Here is a 19,016-nt window from a genome sequence, read left to right on the forward strand (position 1 = left end):
AGTGGTGGAGTCACCATCCCTGGAGGGGTTGAACGGATGCGTAGAGGGGTTCTTGTGGATATGGTTTAGTGGTAGACTTGGCAGTGTTGGGTTAATGGTTGGACTTGATGATCTTGAATGTCTTTTGCAACCTAAATGATTTTATGATTCTACAGGGCCAGAGCACACACCCCCATCCATAGGCACCCATGCACACCCCAGGTGTTGGGAGTAATTTCCATACATCCCATCGCAGAGAGATGCCAACACATGGGGCCACGCACACCCTGCATGTGAGGGTTGACGCACACACCCCCGTGCCCAGAGATGTGCGCAGCCCCATGCACATATACAGATGCATGTGCACACACCCACACGCAGACGTATGGAACAAGGCACACACATACACACAGAGACATATGGACCCAGACAGACACATGCACAGAGACATATGGACCCAGGCATGCACACACAGACACACACACATGCATAGACCCTGCAGGCACCCATAGCTGTGTATGCATCTTTGTATGGATATATTTGTGTGCACAGGTAGGTGTGTATACAGATATATGGACGAACCAAGTATATACGTATCTACGTTTATATATGTAACTCATGAATGCGCGTACACACGCGCGCGCACACACACTCACACTCTCACACCCCCCCGGCCCGCCGCGGCCCCGCAGTTCCCCGCACGGGGGCGCCCTCCGCCCGCTGCCGCCCCGCCCTTGGCCCCGCCCCCTCAGCAACACCCTTTGGCCCCGCCCCCGCGGCTACGCCCATTTGGCCCCGCCCCTTTAGCCCCGCCCGCCCGCCCGGCGCGGCCCGGCCCGGCCCGGCGCGGGCGCTCTCTGCGGGCGGGGGGCGCGCCCCGTTCCGTCCCGTTCCGCGCTCACCGGGGCCCCCGGGGCCGTTGAGGCCGCGTCGCGCCCGGGACATGCGGCCGCCCCCGCCGGCGAGGAGGCGATGAGGCTCCGCAGCGGCACAGCGCTCACGCTGCTGCTCGGCTGCCTGTGCGCCCTGCTCTCTCTCTCCTGGTACGGCGCCTTCGGTGGGCACAAAGGTAAGGAGGCTCGGCCGCCTCCGCCGGGGGCGCCCGGGGCACGGCCGCAGCGGTGCCGCCCGGGGTCGAGATGGGGGAGGCTCCGGGAGCCGGGCCCGGCTGAACCTCGGGCGTCCGGTGCCATCCGGAGCTGGGGGGATCCTGCGGAACCCGGGGCATCCTCTACGATCGGGACCCGGCGGGATCCTGTGCGCCCCAGACCCACCCCAGTCTCCGTGGGACAGTGACCCGTGGAACGCCCGGTGCGGGCGTGCCCGTGCCCAGCAAGGCAGGAGGGGCCGGGGGTCCCTGCGGGTCCCCGGGGCGCGCTGTGGCTTTGGGCGCCCACGGAGGATGTGGGGGCTGTGGACTGGCGGGCGGGTTGGTGTCTTGGCCGGGCTGCGTTGCGCTTCTCTTTGGGGATGCACTTCTTTGCACCCCTTAGTTTATGGCGAAAATGTTCGTGGGCAATGGGAACCACGCAGGTTAAATCCTGGTGCGGAGGTGGTGATGCCAGCAATCAGGTGAACCGCTGGGCTGGAGGGTATCAGGGCAAACTAGAGGTGAGGGGAAATAGGAGCAGTCCTGCCCTCCCTGCACCATGCGCAGCTCTTGTGGCTCGATGCTGAGACCCGTAACTTAAGAACATGTAGGACGGGTGTGAGGGCTGCTGGCTTCAGCACTTGGTGCTGGTTTTGTACCAAGTAGGCGGCTGCAAAGCAGGGGTGCAGGGCCCCATCCTGCCAGTGCTGCAGAGGAATCCCACAGAGATATCGCAAAGTTGCTCGCTGCTGGCTTTTCCTGACAACATATTAGTTTCTTTTCCCCATCCTGTTGTTCGCTAAAGCAGCGCATAGGATTTATTCTGGCCTGAAGGACAATTCTGCTAGTTGCTTCTGAATTGTGTATCTGTCTCGTGTATGGGTGCGCTACCTCTCGCGCTTGTGCTAGTCACTTAGCTCTTCCAGTTCCTGCAATTTTCTAAGTCGTTAAAGGGGGGTGGTCCAGCCGTCCAGCCCTTTCTTCCCATTTGCCATGCAAGCATCTCTCCCTGCTACAGGTGAGAAGCAGCTTTTGCTGAGTGTAAGACGTGACCTGATTGATGGTTTTGCAATCGCTCAGCACACCACGCACGATCACAAGGTGCAACCTGCGTGTGGTGCAAGGCTGGTGCCAGGGGTGGGCCAGCACCGGGGGAAGATTTATTGGCTCCGATGGGCAGGATGACATGAGCCCATGTAGGTGCCCGTCCAGCCCATCCACCCCTTCCCTGGCAGCAGGGTGGGAGCACCTGGGACGTGTCATCTCCTGTCAGCTGCAGGTACCTGGAAGGCAGCTGTTGGGGCTCTTCTGCCGCGTTCATCTGCTGAAGGGCTTTCCAGTCAGACTGCTCACATGGTTTAAATCTCAGCAGAGCTGCCTCCCACAGAGGTTGGGGTAACAGGCATTTGTAACACAGGGGTATCACTGGTGGGTCAGTTATCTTCTGCTCATAGGATTTTTAACGGGACAAAATATTTGCACAACCAAGTGTTGCTGTGTGCACTTTCAGCCAGAAATGCCAGGCTGTGTGTGATAAGTGGTGCAGGGGCAGAGGGGCGCTTGGAGAGCTGCTTTCTTGTGGTTACTGCTGGGCGGCTGCTTTGCTCACAGCTCCCTCCTGTAAAATGAAGTGAAAGCAGCACGCAGTGCTGCACGGGCTCTGAGCCGTCAGGCACTCCTGGGTGGCAAACCCTGCTAGGTAGTTTGTACCTTCTGGACTGTGCCATCCTTTGACTCATTTTTAATATTTAACTAGTAGCTTTTCCACGTTGCTTCTTCAAGTGCCAAAATAATAACCTTGGGTACCACTGTCCCTGTCCTTCTTGGTAGGACCCTCCCTGAGATACTTGTTTTCCTCTGGCAGCAACAGATTGTCACTTGCAAACAACAGTCACTACACCAGGTCACAAGTAACTCGGGCTGTGTCAGCACAGCAGGTTTCCGGCTATTATGGTCATTTACGTATCAGGCTGTTATTCAGTGCAGAGCTGGAGAAGACCTTGAGAGGTCATTCAGTCCATCTCCTGCCCCTACGCAGGATCGGTGATTACCAACCTCTTCCTGACAGATGTTTGTTGTATTCATTCTTAAAAACCTCCAATGACAGAGATGCCTGAGCTCCCTGGGCAATCTCTTTGACATTTAACAGCCTTGCCGTTAGATTTTTCTTATGATCTGAACAAAAATGTCTTTTCCTTCTGCTTGGTTTCATGATTGCTCTTCTTTTTCCATTTATTGGGCGCAGGCAGAAAAGTTCCTTCCTTGCTTCTTTGCAGGAGCCTGTTAGATATTTGGAAGTTACTACCGTATCTCCCGTTAGTCCTTCCCGGTATAGATTGAACCATGCTGGTTCTTTTGATCATTCTTTTTAGGTCACGTATTCTTGGTCTGCAATTGTTACTCTCTTCTGGACCATCATCCTTCATGGAGTGATGCTTAACCTGTGATACAGGAGTGAAGCTGCTGCTTATTTTTGCACTGAAGAATAAGGGCTTACTTCAGGTCTTTTACATATAATGATCCTGTTTATACATCCCAGTGTGTTTGCTTTTTATTTTTACCACAGTTTTGTTGTTGTTGGGGTTTTTGTTTGTTTGGGGGTTTTGTGTTGTTTATTTGGTTTGGGGTTTTTTTGTTTGTTTGTTTTGTTGTTGCTTTTTCCCATTGACCCTGTAGCCACTCATCTCCAGAACTTTTCCTGCTTTCCATTCCTCATCTTGTATTTGTCTGGTTAATTATTCTTACCAAACCGCATTACCTCACGCTTGCCTTGTTGAACTGTGTCCTTTTTTTGTTTCCAGACTGCTTCATCCAAAGTGTCAGGCTTGTTTTGAATTCTGATCTTGTCCTCGCACAGGCTTGCAGTCCATCTCAGCTTGGTGTAGCCTTCAAAGTCAATCAGCGTGTTTTCTCTGCCATCATCTGAGTCGTGGATGAAAACACTGAGTGGTGTCAGATCTGGGATGGGTTCTCTTGGAACCCACTTGTGTGAGGTCCCCACAGTCTGTGCTCAAAGAGCAATGACCAGGTCAAGGGTGGTCCTCCCAGCAGTGCTGTACCCACCTGCAGGTGGCTCAGTCCAGCCCCTGCATCCCTACCTCCGTTATGGGCATGTGCTGTGAGACACTGTCAGAGATCTCCCTGAAATCTTTGTTTCTGCTCCCCTTCCTCCAAGCCCTGGTACCCTGTCGAAGAAAGAAATCTGATAGGTTTGATGTGATTTGTTCTTGGTAAACAGAGGATAGCCCTTGCTCTAGTCCTCTTTGTCTTCTAGGTACTTCAACTGAAATTAAACTGATTATTCTGTAATTTCCTGGATCCTCTTTATCCCCATCCCCTTATTTTTCAAAGACAGGCTTTGTGTTTGCCAGTCCTCTGTAACATTAGCCATCCCCTGTTTGCACATGGAGACAATTCCCAGTGAGCTTAAGCTCCTCATATCATTGCATTCTGGGGAAGGGTGGCAAGGTGTCTGCATTGCATCTGATGGAGAATAAAATGATATTAAAACACCTGTAAAGCATAGCAGAGCCTGTTTGTCTTCCTGCTCTGTGTTGGGAGGACAAAACAATTAGTCGAATGAAAATAAACCAGGTCAAATCAGCTCTAGAGCTGCTTTTCTGTGACCAGTGCAGGGTTTGTTTACCCACTAATGGTGATTTGCTGTGCTGTGGTTATTAGTAAAGTTCTGACCTCGTGGTCTGCGAAACCAGATGCTGCCTCTTTCCAATTATAAATGAGGTTTGAAATAATCTGTTGGAGCAGGAGGAGAGCAGGACAGCCTCAAATAGCACAACCAGTCACCCGGGTGGCCGATGTCCAGCATCATGGGGCGGTTTGGAGGGGGACCACGTGCTGTGCATCATGGTGGTGGGTGCCTTGGCCAACATTCAGTATTCTCTCTTTGCCGATTTTAGGTTTAGGTATGGTGTAACTCAAAAAAAAAAACAGCTGCCTTGGAAGAAGCTTTTCTGTAACCTGCTGTCATAAGGTGGACCTGCAGGGTTTAACTGTGGCAGGCGACCTGCAGATCAAGCCTTTGGGAAGGCATGGGCAGGCTTGGCCAGTAGGGTGTCCAGTGTGGGTGTTATAGGGGGTGTTTTACTGAGGGCTCAGTAAAAACGAGCAGCTTTCATGACTTTAGATAAGTCACAGGTGCAGGTGGGATGAAGGCAAACAATTTAACCTACCTTCAATTGAATTGTGGTGGTTTTTTTTCCTTTCCAATGATGAAAACTGTTCAGTTCTTATCCATGATGTTTGTTCTTATCTTGACTGATTGACCAGCAATGTACTGTCTTTCCAGCCCTTCTCTTTTCCCTTTGGAGCCTACTCCAGAGCCAAAAATGCTGCAGGATATTTGGTTTTTAAGTGTTTGGGTTTTTTATTAAATAGGAAATTCTAAACCTGTGTGAACCTTGTAGGAGGCTCCCAATGTGCTACCTCTTGGAAGAGCTGAGTTTTGAGCTTGGGATTTGGTACAGCTGTGTAGCTTGGGGTGGGCTCTGTAGCCACTCTGCCGGTGCAGGTTTCTCCCAGCAGGTTTTTTCCCCCCTCAAATTTTGATGATTTATAGTTAACCAATGCCAGACAGCTCCAGATTTCCATTGTAAACTGCAGCTATGGGCACCTCCATACCTATAGATTTGCCTGCAAAGTGTGGTTGCTCTTTGCATAGTGGCTTCACAGCCCTACCATCATTTTGACCGTGCGGTATTTTGGATGCTTGTCCTGTGGGAACTGTTCTTCCCATGGGTGCTGTGAAAGCGCTTCAGACTCAATGTGCACAACTCCTTGAAGGACTCACTGCCCATCCCGGGCAGGTGTCTCGGTGCAGGTTTGAGCGCAGGGTCTCTCCCTGGACTTGTGAAGGTGGTGGGGAGCGCGATGCCGGGGTGTTGGTGATTGCGGGGCTCCAGCTGCAGCAGGGACGTTGCTCTGGTGCCAGTTGCAGCCGGGCAGCCTCGGGCAGCATCTCCATAGAGAAATATTGCTTGTTCAGTGCCGTGCATAGCAGGATGCTCCGCTCGCTTGGGGCGTCCTTTGTGGGAAGCAGACTTTGTCCCGGAGAGAAATTCCTCTGAGCGTGTTTACAAAGTCTCCTTATGTAATGCGTAAAAGCCATGAACGCTAATCCACTCTAGCAGCAGCAGAGTCAAAGCTTCTGATATTGCTAAATACAACCTGTGTCTTGCGGCACCTGGGGGTTCCCGCTGCTTTTTCACTGTTACCTGCGCCAGCTTGACTTGAGGTTTTTACAGTTTCTTGGAGGCCTTGGGCACAGGCTGCAGCTGGATGAGTGAGAGTGAAAGCCATGGTCTGAGCTGGGCTCATTTCACTGCAACCCCTGGAAATATTTACTAGGAGGAGAGATGCTGGTAATAGACCCAGCATGTGCTTCTGATGGCTGAGGACGTGCAGGCAGGGACCTGGCTGAGGAACCATGAAGTCTGGAAGTCTGTCATTAAAATGCATGGCAAATAAGAAGATGTGCAGGAGCATTTCTGAGAGCTTTTACATGGCCTGTGTGACACTCAGCAGGCATTGTGTGTAATTGGTGGCTGGAATGCAGCAGCGTTTGTAAAATTATCCTGCATACGATTTGACCAAGTTCATCCCAAGAGCGAGGGACACTATACAATCTATTGATATGCATTTAGCAAAATACATCTTTCATTCTCTGGAGTCACCTGTACTTCTGTTTTTGTTTCTTAGCTGTTTTTGTCACGTCTTTAAGCTGGGCTCTTGACTTGTACTGCACGTGCACTTGTCCGTGTCCCCTTGCTGCCCCAGCGATCAGAGCTGCAGTTGTGTGGCAGAGCTGAAGTTACTGCAAGTGGAAAAAGGCTTTCTCCTAACCGGGACAGTGCTCACACACACAGGATACTTGGATTTGGGTCCTTGCTTTGCCGTATCCCTCCCAGTCTTAGGAAAGTCAATCGGCTGGTTTCATGCCTCTGTTCCCATTGGGTCTCTGAGGACAGTGACATCTCTTGTCACAGGGGTTTGGAGGACGCAGATGCGGTTCTGTGACAGCAGGGACTGAGTCAGTGTGTAGGAGAGGAGTGGGCAGAGCAGGTCAAAACACACACATCAAGTACTTCTCTTGGTTCACTTCTGTTACAGAACAAAACCCTGTCTAATTTGTGATTCCCTTTGATTCATCTTAAACAAATAATTGATTTGTGCTTATATCCTGAATGTTCATTGATTATTCATTTAGTGTTTAATGTAAAACACATCTATAGCTAGCTGGTTTAAGTGAAGCTGCCAGTCATCTCCAGAAAGCTTTGAAGCTGCTAAGTGATGGAGAAGTTGCTTTGACAATAGATTGGGCAAGGCTGCTAGCAGGCTCCTGCGGGTAGGCTCAGCTTATCTGCCGTTGTCTGTTCACAACACCCAAACCAGTTCCCAAAGTACCACTTTCTCAGTTCATAGTGTAAAGAAACATGAACAAATATCCATCCTGGGGCGTCTGGCTTGGTGCAGGGATCCACATCACCCAGCACTTTGCAGGAGACCTTTGCAGGGCTGGGGTCAAGCCACCTGCCTGAAAGGTTTGGAGATGAAGCTTTATGTTTCACATGAAGATTTTCCGTATCATTATCATGCCAGTTGTAATTTTGATGTTTTATTTTCCACGAGACAAAGCCCAAGAGGCTGGTGTAGCTCAGTGGAGCTCCGTGGTTGGAGAGGGCTGCTGTGGTGGTAGAAGTCACTGGTCAAATTAAAGGATTATGGAAACTATGAAAATAAGGAAGGGGCTTTGGGGGAGCTGGCAGGTGAGCGTTGATAGGAGGAGAAGCTTTTTGAGGAGTGCCAATCAAGCATCTGCCTAACGGCTTCCTGCTTCAGGGAGAGGACTGTTGTGTTTGGTGGAGGGAAATGCATCTTCTTCTGCCTTTGTTATGTGACTTGAAGTGTAGTGGGCTTTTTATTCAGCGATGCCCTTGGGTTTGTTTTTAAACTCACATCAAGCTTTTCTTGCAAAGCAAGGGAAGGGCAGATTTCTGTTTTAAAGCATCTCTTTCTGCGTTAATTGTGGCACTGGCTGCTTCTGCTGCTTTTGTCCCCAAGTCAAGCCACATGTGAGTCTCCAGGATCCGTGCATTAGCGTAGATGCGTCTCTGAAGCACAGAGACAGCTCCATAACTCCATCCTCCCTCCTGCCTGCCCTGCCTTGGCGTGACTACCGTAAATCTTAAATATTCCAGCCCTCTTGTGCTATGCACAGGAGAAATACTTACCTAAATGTTAATTTGTATTTTGAAGTGACTAGACACGTTTGTGCAAGATATTTTCATTTCTGCTGATATTAAAGTGGACAGCAGGAGCATTAAAATGTAAATCATTAGTCTTTAAAGAAGCTTCTGTGCAAAAATTAATCTCCACCTGTCTTTTATTTTCATTATGAGTGTTGTTGTGTTGCAGTGTCCATTTACTTGTAACTGTAGTTTCTGCACTGATGGTTCAGGACTTGTTGGTAGTGGGATGGATGCTGAACTGGGGCAAGAGCACGAGTTGGCTTGTGTCAGCGCCCCGGGTCCACACCTATTCCTCCATGAGCTTTAGACCATCCTGATCACATTTGCAAGACTGCCTTAGAGCGCAGAGCTTTTTCTTCTCTCCCTGTAACAACAAAAGCTTTCTGGAAATAAGGTTTAACCTGGAGACCTATTTTTGTCACTTGCTACTTGTACATACATTGCAATAAATCCTCTATGTATTGCCGCTGCTCAAAGGAATTTAATGGATTAGATAGGAGGCCTGTGGTACCAAAAAAAGTTGTGTAGCCTTTAAAAGCCCTTGTAAATAATCAAACAAACCCTTCCAATACTGAGATATGAGCTACTTAAGGTATGTATAATGGCGCTGCATGTTTATATAGCCTGTTTTAGTGAAAGGATATTAGCAACACCAACCTTGCCAGTGCGAAGAGTTTCCTACAGAAGAAGCTGGGAAAGTTTCTGAGTGAGGACTAAATTGCTGTATTCCGCCCCAGATATGGGTGCCCTGGGGAGCAGAGCTGCTGTGCGGTGTCCCCACAGCACGTTCTCATGCTGGATGTGAACAGTATGGGTTGGCTGATGGGTGGATGGACCTGGATGATGTTGAACTTTCAGATTCAGCCATTACCACAGACAAGTACCTGACATATAAATTATTCAATTAAAGCTGGTGAAAACTGTGTGGTGGTCTCCCCTCCCTCCTCTCTGTGCCTAGACTGTGATATTTTGCTTTTATTTGATCTTGCCTTTTGTGTTTAAACTATTCCGTTTTCGTGCCATCTCTCATTGTGCTCTCTCCAGAGCTGACTTTGATATCTTTTCTCCTTGTCTTCTCTTTCCCTCATTTTCCTCTCTTTCTTCTTCCTTTGATGATGCAGAAAATGACCAGGATGGACATCATCTCACATGTTTCTTGTCCAGTTCACGTTATCCACTATTTGAGGAACTTTACCAGATGCTCACCTAATCATGTGGCTTCAGTGACTCCAAGCTATGGTTTTGGGTGGAAGCTGGTAAAGTTTGGGCTGCCTGGGGCAGGAGACAGCGCAGGTCCTTGCACTGGGTGCCAGGGGTTGCTCCGAGTCCCTCGGGGTCCCAGGAGCGATGGCAGGACAGGGCACAGCCCCCCAGGACAAACGGGTGGTTCCAGGGTGGGGATGTGCTGTGGGGACGCTCGCACAGGGCATCTGGTGCTGCCCGGCAGCGAGAGCTCATCCTGCACCTCACAGATGGAGCTGAGACCAAATGCACGGCAAAGCAAGAGTCGCGTTTAGAGGCAGATTAATTTGCCGACTTTGAGGAGCAAGAGGTATTTAGAAAAAAAATTGGAAATGCAAATTCTAGCTGAGCCCAAACTTCGTCATTTGATGGCTGAAATTCTCTGCTTGGTCGTGCCAGGGAAGCTGCGTGAAACGCTGTTTTCCCGGAGCTAAGAGCTGACCTGGGTGGGGGAGGTAAGGACCCAGAATGGTGGATGAACGTAATCAGGACATGGATTGTGGGTTGGCTCTGTATAGATCAGTTTGTGTTTCGTTACTGTCTGGTTCCACCCTGTCTGTCTGTTTTATTAGATTAATTTATTACTTTCTGAAAGTGCCTCTCCACTGAGCTCAAATATCTATTTACTGGAAGTATTTGGTTACCATGAAAAAGTGTATTTGGCTTGTGTTTGGCAAATATTAACTACTTTCTTCTGTTTCTCTTGCAATTTAATTGTCTATTTATCTTGGGTATTGATTGCTGAAGGCCTTAGTAATTATTTGCTGATTTTGGAAATAATGATTTTAAAGGCTCAGATTACTTTTGTAATATTAATCATTACCTCGGTGCGCTTGCCTCAAAGGATGGAATCTCTCTGATGGCTCCAGTCGCAATGTGGACATTTACTGTCTGAAGCTATGCTGCTGTCTTAAAATAACAAAATCATTACCGGTGTTTTGTTCCTGAAACTAAGCAGATATTTTGCAGAGACGCAAACCTAGCTGTCGCAATTAGCTCACAAATTTGTCTGTTGGCAGGAGGAGTGAAACAAAAACATAACTTTATTTGCTTTCTCCTGTTTCACTCTTCCCAAGTTACAGTAATTTCATGCTGTGTTGGTCTCGACTCTGGTGCAGGGTTGGTGGGGAAATGGGCTGCCCCTCTGCGGTGGTGTCAAGGCAGCAATGCAGCGTTGCTTTGTAGGAGAGAAGCACCACTCCGAAAGGGTGTTACACTTGCGAGTGAATGTGCTGCCATACAGCCGCACATCTTGCTTTGGGGGAAGGTGAGAAATTGGAAAGTCTCTGCTGGGAGCTGAATAATTGGCACCTGCTATTATTGTGTCCCTCCTTCCCCTTTTAATAACTTGTTTATAAAGATAACTCTCCTACAGATCTCATTACACAGCTGTAAAGTATGCTTTTTTAAAAAAATATGTGGATTCCTATTCATGTTGGGTCTGAATACCTACCTCCTTGTGTTTCTGTAAGGAGGAGGGATAGTTGTAGTGTTGTCCAGGCATCTTTACTCACTGCTGGACAGACTCGTGGGTGCCCGTGGGGAGATGAGCCGTGTCCTTGCTGCACCTGGACGGAGATGTAATTCTTCCTTTAATACAAAAGCTGGCAGGCGGTTAGAGTGGCTAGGAGGGGCGTTTTGTCTTCTTGTTGTTTTAGGCCTTGAAGCAAGGGATTGTGTTGGCTGTTCAAGTGATGCTGGCGTTATCTCCATCTGAGTTTGCATAGTGACGTGTATTACTGGAGAGCGTGGAACGCGACATTTAGCATACGCCCCTGGGATCTCTAGTGCAGCGAATCCCACTTCTTTCTCTTGCATCAAGTGATTAGTTTAATTGGTTTTAACAGTTTCATCCTTGTTGTTTTATTAGTGGATTGTGGCACAAAAGGGAGCTGGGAGCATTTTTGGGTAATTTGATGACTAAGTCCCGTTGAGCTTCATCCCCGTGCAGGTGCAGTGGTGCATCTCCCGCAGGGGATGCGGGAGGAAGAGCGTCTCCTCCTCCTCCTGAACACACACATGGAGAAGGCAAAATCGTGTCCGTGACAATTGTTTTCTGATTCTTTTCATCACCTTGCAGAATGAAAATGATAAAAGAAGCCTCAGAAAAGAGGGCATTGCAACAACCCTGCCAGGGATGTAATCTCTTTTCTTCATACCAAGGTATAAAGATAATTCCAATCGGGATTGAAACAGCGGTTGGCAAGTAATTCTTGAACAATCCGCTTATGGTGTTCCAGGATGCGAATGAAAACCACTAATGGGATAAAGAAGGATCTAGATAATTATCTTGACTGCATTAAATCCTGTCCTTTCAGGAGAGTACTCTTGTGTGGACACCCATGTATGAAACGCTAAAGCTGACTAGACGTTTTCAGAAGTTTGCTGATTCCGAAATAGCCATCATCACTTGGTGATCATCTATCTTTTATCTACCTGGTTGGTCCTAAAAACACTGATTTCTGGTCTATGCTGTCATGTTTCTTTTTTCCCCCCTCCCTACAGCTGGTTAAAGATGTGACACACATTTTCTCCAGGATGAATTTGAAACCTCATTCATCCTTTTGTTTTTTCATTTGGTCTGCTGTTTTGGGAGACTTCCTGGGCTTTTTTTCCCCTTTTACAGATGCTAATGCTGTTGGTTTAAGTCTGACAGAAGATCTGCTTGTAGTATCAAGGTATGTAAGATACTTTTTAATTGGATCCATTTTTTGGCCAGCAAGGGCTCTGCCTTGCAGTGCGGGGGACGGCACTGTGCTCCAAGACAAATCCAGTTGTACAGGCAGTTAATGAGGCTCTTGTTGTAGGCTCTTTTCTGCATTTGTGTTTGAACCTAATGGATGCCCCGTGGGTGAAGTGAAGGATGGCAGGAAGAGAAAGGAACAGCTTTGTATCGACAGCAACCGTGACATTTGGATGGGGTTAGATCAGTTAGCAGCATTCAAAGATCTGCGTTACGGGATCTCTGTTCTCTACGGCCCCATGGTCATAGGAAATCTGCTGTTTGGAGGTGTGGGTGACAGAAATGCACTTCTAAGAAGCAGCTGGTTTTTCATCATCCCCCAGCAGCTGCAGGCAGCTGCATTTGGCAGCTGTCAGAGCGTTGTTTCTATGCAGCTTTACACATGCCTGCACCGGCTGCAGCATCCTTTGGTGAGCCAGGCTCTGCATCCGCTAACAGGAGCCAGGTCTGGGCACTCGAGCTGGGAGAGCTGCCCACGAGCCATCCTCCGGCTGGAAGAGGAGGACGGGCAGTCAGCACCGTCCCTTGGCACGCTGAAGGACAGAGGCTGTGCACAGCTGTCTTGCTGGGGAAAGACTCCATCATGAAGAAAGACTGAGGGAGCTGGGGCTCTTTAGTTTGGAGAAGAGGAGACTGAGGGGTGACCTTATTAATGTTTATAAATATATAAAGGGTGAGTGCCATGAGGATGGAGTCAGGCTCTTCTCAGTGGCAAACAATGATAGGACAAGGGGCAATGGGATCAAGCTGGAACACAAGAGGTTCCACTTAAATTTGAGAAAGAACTTCTTCTCAGTGAGGGTAACAGAGCACTGGAACAGGCTACCCAGGGAGGTTGTGGAGTCTCCTTCCCTGGAGACATTCAAAGCCCGCCTGGACACATTCCTGTGCGACCTCACCTAGGCGTTCCTGCTCCAGCAGGGGGATTGGACTAGATGATCTTTTGAGGTCCCTTCCAATCCCAAACATACTGTGATACTGTGATCACCACGTGGAGAGTGCCCAGATGTGGCTTCTCAGGAGCAGACCCTCTCAAATCAGAAGGTTCCCATCTTTTCATGCTGGCACAGCAGTACACTTAAGGTTCAGATGTATTTTGGAAGTACAGAAGGGCTTGCTTCCTTTGAATGAGAAGTCAAACAAGAAATGCTGTCCTGTCCAAGGCGGACTTGGATTTCCAACCTCCTTCGTGTGGCACAGAGAGTTTACGAGGGCCAATCTTGCACTGAGATCCAAGGAGCTGACATGTCTATTTTTGCTGTGGACAGGAAGTTGCTCTTGATACCAGATTTGCCGTTCACACCACCATGAGCTGTGTCTTGCCTGTCCCAGCTGGAGGATGTCCTTAGAGGTACCTGAAGTGCAGCTCTCCCATAGCAGGCTTGGATGTGGGGCAGGTAGGCTGCAACAGTGTCTGGTATGCAATTAGGCACATGCAGATAAGGCTCTTGCCTTATCCCTATGTGGGATCCTTGCTCCCCCTGGAAGGCTCATTAAGAAATTAGTCACCTTCAGCAGCTGTGGTCACCTTTCATCTCGGTGGCATGCTCCTTGAACAACAGCTCTTAAACTGACTTGCTCACACAGAAGGGTCAGTATCAAGGTTTCTTCATTTCCTGGTCACAGTTAGCAGCCCTGTGGCTCTAGGAACAGGGCTGAACTTTAACAGTGGTGCCTCCACAGGCTTTTGCCCTAATACCACTGGTATTCTGCAAGAGAAGTCCGGCGAGATCTGGCAGTTGACCCCTAAAAATCGATGAACTGCAATGTAAGGCAAGTTATCCACCATATCTCTGAGAAAACCAGCCCTCCTACATGCTCTTGACTTACAGAAATTTTAATGGGGATTTTTACCTGGTTCTTGATATCAGTGCATATCAGGCTCACTAAGAAATCTCATTACTTGGTCCTCATTAAAGGTGTCTTGTTAGCTAGGTTGCAAGTTGAAGTATCCTATCCTCAACCCTGTGCTGTGACAAAGTGATGACTGGAGCTGTTGTGCCAAATGCTACTTCTATAAAGCATAATAAGCCATCTCCTGCTTGGGTGAGTTGTACCCAGAGAGACATGGTGTGTTTTTCTGGATGCCTGTGCAGCTATGTGTGTGCATCATGTGAGTCACTTGAGAAAGGCAGGTATTTCACATCTCTTTGGAAATCTGTCAAGACAGTGACAGATTGTTTAGCTCGTGTGTCTGGGCTTTGGTTCATAACTTCTAAAATGCAGGTCAGGAAGTATTGCTGTAATAGTTAAAGGTCAGGCAAAATGACAACCTTTAGCCCTTCAGAGCAGCTGTGATCATCAAAGGAGGTGTTTTACTGCTGGGATTGAAACTTCAAGCACTCATCTGTTGTTCCAGAGCACTGGTTAATTATTCTTAAAGTCTTCAAACCAAAGGTGGTTGTTTGTGCAGCTACCCTTGATGGTGACCCCATGGTGCTCAGAAGCCCTGGCCAAGAGCAGGATCCTCTGGCGTGCCCTGAATGTGCTGGGAGCACCGGGAAGCCCTCCACACAGCTTCGCCGTGGAAGGCTGGGCTAGGAGAAGTGGGTCTGTGTAGGTGCGGCAGTCGTCCGTGGCAGAATTGGTCATTTAAAATCCACATCTATTCATCAGCATCGTTCGGTGTCCAAGATTGACACAGTGCCAGGGATGAGCATGGCGGTCATTTGCATCAGACTTACAGATTCATTAGAGAGGATGAAAGGGGAAGATGTTGGCAAGAGAGGACTTGTAGCTGCATAAAATTTGGATTGCCAAACAGTGCAGAAAAGGTCAAAAATGTCTTTTGTCTGCTGGTGTGTGACGTAGCGCACAGGTGAGAAGGTGTGGATTTATTTGTGTGTGCACTCTTGTTCAGTTTGGCTTCCAGGAGAAGCCCTTTTCTCTTTTCCCGCTGCCAGCTTCTTCTGAAATGCTCGCTTTCCCTCTGCTCTGCCTACATTTCTTGCTGTGGTTTCAATTATTGATAGTATTTCTTTTCCCCTTAAACTGCTCTGCTGCGTGTGCACTATTTAAGCAGCTGTCATTTCCCAAGCCCATTCTGCTGGTAGCTGGAGAGATGATCTCTGTGCGTACAACTTGTTGAGAGCATTTCAGGGCTCTTCAGTATGGGCAGCTATGTGAATGTAAAGTTGCAGTTGGATCTTATCTTATGGAAGGTTCTGATTGTGGCTGATGAAATAACGATCTGCTTATTAATGTAGAGTAACGGGCAAGATGCAGAGGGTAACAAGGGGGGAGGAAGAAGCGTTTTGCAGAGGAGCGTGCCCCCTTTTTGGGTGGAACTTAAGCAGCCTAAAATGAGAGGCATATTCTCCTCGATTACATCAGGGTACATCCAGAAGAACCTAATTAAAACAATTTAATTTCTTTTCGACACAGGCTGGTGTCATTGGTGGCAGAGAAGTGCAGGCTTGCTGGGCTGGTCTGAATTCAGAGCTGGGGCTGGGTGAGGCGGGTTTAGCTGTTCAGTTTAGTACTCCCTCATTTTTACCTCTGCAGTATCAAGCTTAGAGAGAAATCAGAAAATATTTGTTTAAATCCCTTTCTTCATTGCTGCCATGTTCAAAGCGTATTAACTCTCATCCGAAGGAAGCCTGCGCAATAGGAAACGTCTGCTGTCGTCCAAATTGTGTTTGAGGTCAGAATTAAAATGTATGTAACTGTTCAGTGGTGAGCAATGAATACACAAATCCTGCTCTCTGCCAACAGTTGTTTTGCGAGACATGATTTGTACGCTTCCCTTGTACCTGTGCGGTTACACGACGGTGTTATTGGAATACGAAGCGGCACAACGTGTCTCAGGAAATAATGATTATAAGGTGAAGTGGCTTGCTAGAATGTCAAATAAGTCCTTATTCCAAGCTTATGTTTGTTTGTTTATTTATTTGTTTTCCATGAATAGTGTTTCTGGAGTGTACCAGTAGTTGATGTGAGGGTGTAATTGTATTCATGGTGCATCTTGTCGGGGGCAAAATTTATGTGCAGTGGCTGCTCCGTGAAATATTTGTTCTCTTGGCTCCTCCATCCAATGAGTTGCTGTAAGCTCTCAGGGAAAGTACAAACAACTTTTAGAGCTGTTCTACAGATAGTCCTTAAGGATTTTTTGATTGTGTAACTGAAAAGAGCTTTTGAAAAGATATAACAAGTCTCAAGTATAGACCGACCAGAGAGAGGCTGGTGCTTTGCTGTATTTGATGAGCTTTCAGTCTGCTGAATTACAAAAAACTGAAGCTTCCATTTTATGGAGCACTGTCTGAGGACTGGGACTCTTGGGTTATATTTGAGTGCCTAGACTGCCTTCTGGCTTCTTTTGGGTAAAGACTGTTCAAGTTATTTAAGTTGTGTCCCATCTTTCAGTGGGAATTGCAGAAATAATTGCAAAATAAACTGAGGAGCAACTGACAAGAAAATGAATAAGGCAGAAGTTTGAGCAGGACTCAGTGGTGTGTGCTAATGCCATATTTCTGGTGTGTGGTGGAAAATGTTGGTACCATGTGTATTTCAGGGGTTAGTTACACATCACTGCCAGATTCTGAATGGATTAATGGCTGTTTTGGTTCAGACTGACAGGTCCCAATGCCCCAGAGCAGCACGGTGAGGGTGGTGGCACTGGGCTCCTAGACATGGCTTGATTAAAAGCAAAGCCCTCTACAAAGTTGGGTGGGTATCATTCAGCCCACTTCACAGGTGGGAAATCAAGGCACAGGAGGGATTCCCAACCTGGAAGGTGCATAAATCCCTTTGCAACCCCCCTCTTACCATCCCTCCTGCAGCTCCCCAGAGACAGAAGCCATGTCTACAGAAGGGAGGGTGGGTTTGCATTCCTCTGCTGGCACATTTGCTGGCAGAGAAATATCGTTTATTGGGTTGCTTCAGGAGGTCTGTGCTTGTACTGGGATGGCAAGTCTGTGGGTTTGGGGCAGGGACCTTGAGCGCTGTGGTATGGAGAAGGCATCCATGTCCCTGGGGCTGAGATGCCGCAGCATCTCGCCCCACTCAGCTGAATGTTCTTCAGCAAGACTCCTTGTGCCAGACAAAATATGCGTGTGGGGAGGCGGACGGTGCCAAAGCAGCTCCAGGAAAGCAGCAGTTGGCCATTAATTTGCTCTGACGTTGGGTGGATTGACTCTGCTGCTGTCGAAACCCAGGTGGATGAAGGGGCAGGAGGACAGGGGTGGTAGGTCACACCAGAGTCTGATGCCAGCACAAAAGAAAGAGGGAGATTTTATGTTTAGTGATCACTCTTTTCCTATTTTGGAAAAAATTCCTTTTTATGTGCCCATGTAAATGCTTTGTAACCTGAGTGCTGTGACTTTGAGCAGCTCCTCGGAAACTGATGATGAATTTTGACTATGTACAGCCAGTGTCTTCAAGTTCATGAGGGCTCTGCTCTCAGTTTGTGATGTGGTTTTTTACTGCATTTAAATGAGTGATTTTATATAACTTCTGAGTATTGGCAGGCTTACAATCAATTTTTCTCTCTCTCTGTTTTTTTTTTTGTTTGTTTAAGCTTGGTTTTTCTAAGGGACTGGAGCTATGTCCTTCTTCCCAACAGGTTTCAAACTCTTAGTCTTGCTTTAGCCCTGTTCGGTTATGGTGATCTAAAGTCCTCTGGGTACTTCTGAAGGTATCCAGGAGGGCAGAAGAGAGAAGGTCTGTTGATGGCTCTGCCAGAGGATCAGACAAACTCCTCCATGAGTGAATCCGTACAGAAGGTGCTATCTTCATAAAGCCCCAGCCACAAGAAATGCTTTAGTCAAAGCTTCCGTGCGAGTCCGGGATGTGCAGACGCTGGGTTCCCCCTGGGGAGGGATGTGGTGGAGGCACCGTGGCCAACCCCGCTCTCTGTGCCCAGTCAGCACCTCAGCCGATCCCTCATAAAGTCCTGCCAAGTGCAGAAAATAAGCAAGACCAAAGCTGTTTTTTCCTTCTCACACCTCTAGCAAAGGTCAGAAGTAACTACAGAAGAAAATAATTTTTTTTTTTTTGGGTAATGGGACCATAATTTCTTTATTCCCACCTATGGCAAGTGCCTCATTCTCTAATTTTTGTTGCTTTGACTGCTTTGTTTCTTTGTTGCAATCAAGATAATGTAGTATAATATTGCACTAAGAATTTCAGCTATTCAATTACCTTTCAGGAGCTGGCTTAATTGGCTCTTTAAGTGATAGCTCTCTATTGTGTGCAATCAGCACGACTCAAGGAGGGAGCAGGAAGAGGATAAGGACTTTGTTTCTAATCAATAAATAAGGGTCTTTGAAATAATACTGCTTGCAATTTGTATGACTGGTTAAATTACACCAAAGATGATAGCCTGCACGTTCCTTGCGGAGCATGGCTGTAACAGAGTAATAAGGCTTTGCTGTCAGCCAGCATGTGGACTATTTTACTCTGTTTCCAGCAAATCCAATATTCTCTCCTTGGATTTTCCCCCCCAAGTATTAGAGAAAACCAAAGCAAAACTGCTGCAGAGCCTGGCACAGATGGTTTGGGAAAGTGTAATATGTAATGACTAATAATTTGGTTTGCACCTCATAAAGTATGCAAATGAATGTGATACCTGATGATAAATAATTCAAAATGGAGATGCAAGGCAAGGGGAGATTATAGATGGAATAAATACATGGTAAACCAACTTAAAAAAATAAACAGTCCCAAAAGCCAAAGCTCTTCTTCCAAACTACGATCCATG

At 47.8% G+C, this 19,016-nt stretch overlaps 1 protein-coding gene across 1 annotated transcript in view; it reads left to right on the plus strand.

Moving 5' to 3' along the window:
- The first annotated feature begins 824 nt into the window (after window positions 1-824).
- MGAT4B (alpha-1,3-mannosyl-glycoprotein 4-beta-N-acetylglucosaminyltransferase B) overlaps window positions 825-19,016 on the plus strand; it is a 51,624-nt gene continuing 33,432 nt past the window's right edge. Inside the window, exon 1 of the mRNA XM_065849055.2 lies at window positions 825-1,048. Coding sequence (XP_065705127.1) covers window positions 952-1,048 — 97 coding nt within the window. The 5' untranslated portion in view covers window positions 825-951. The remainder of the gene's footprint in view (window positions 1,049-19,016) is intronic.

The sequence above is a fragment of the Patagioenas fasciata genome, chromosome 14 (assembly GCF_037038585.1).
Source record: "Patagioenas fasciata isolate bPatFas1 chromosome 14, bPatFas1.hap1, whole genome shotgun sequence".
Taxonomy (NCBI): Eukaryota; Metazoa; Chordata; class Aves; order Columbiformes; family Columbidae; genus Patagioenas; species Patagioenas fasciata.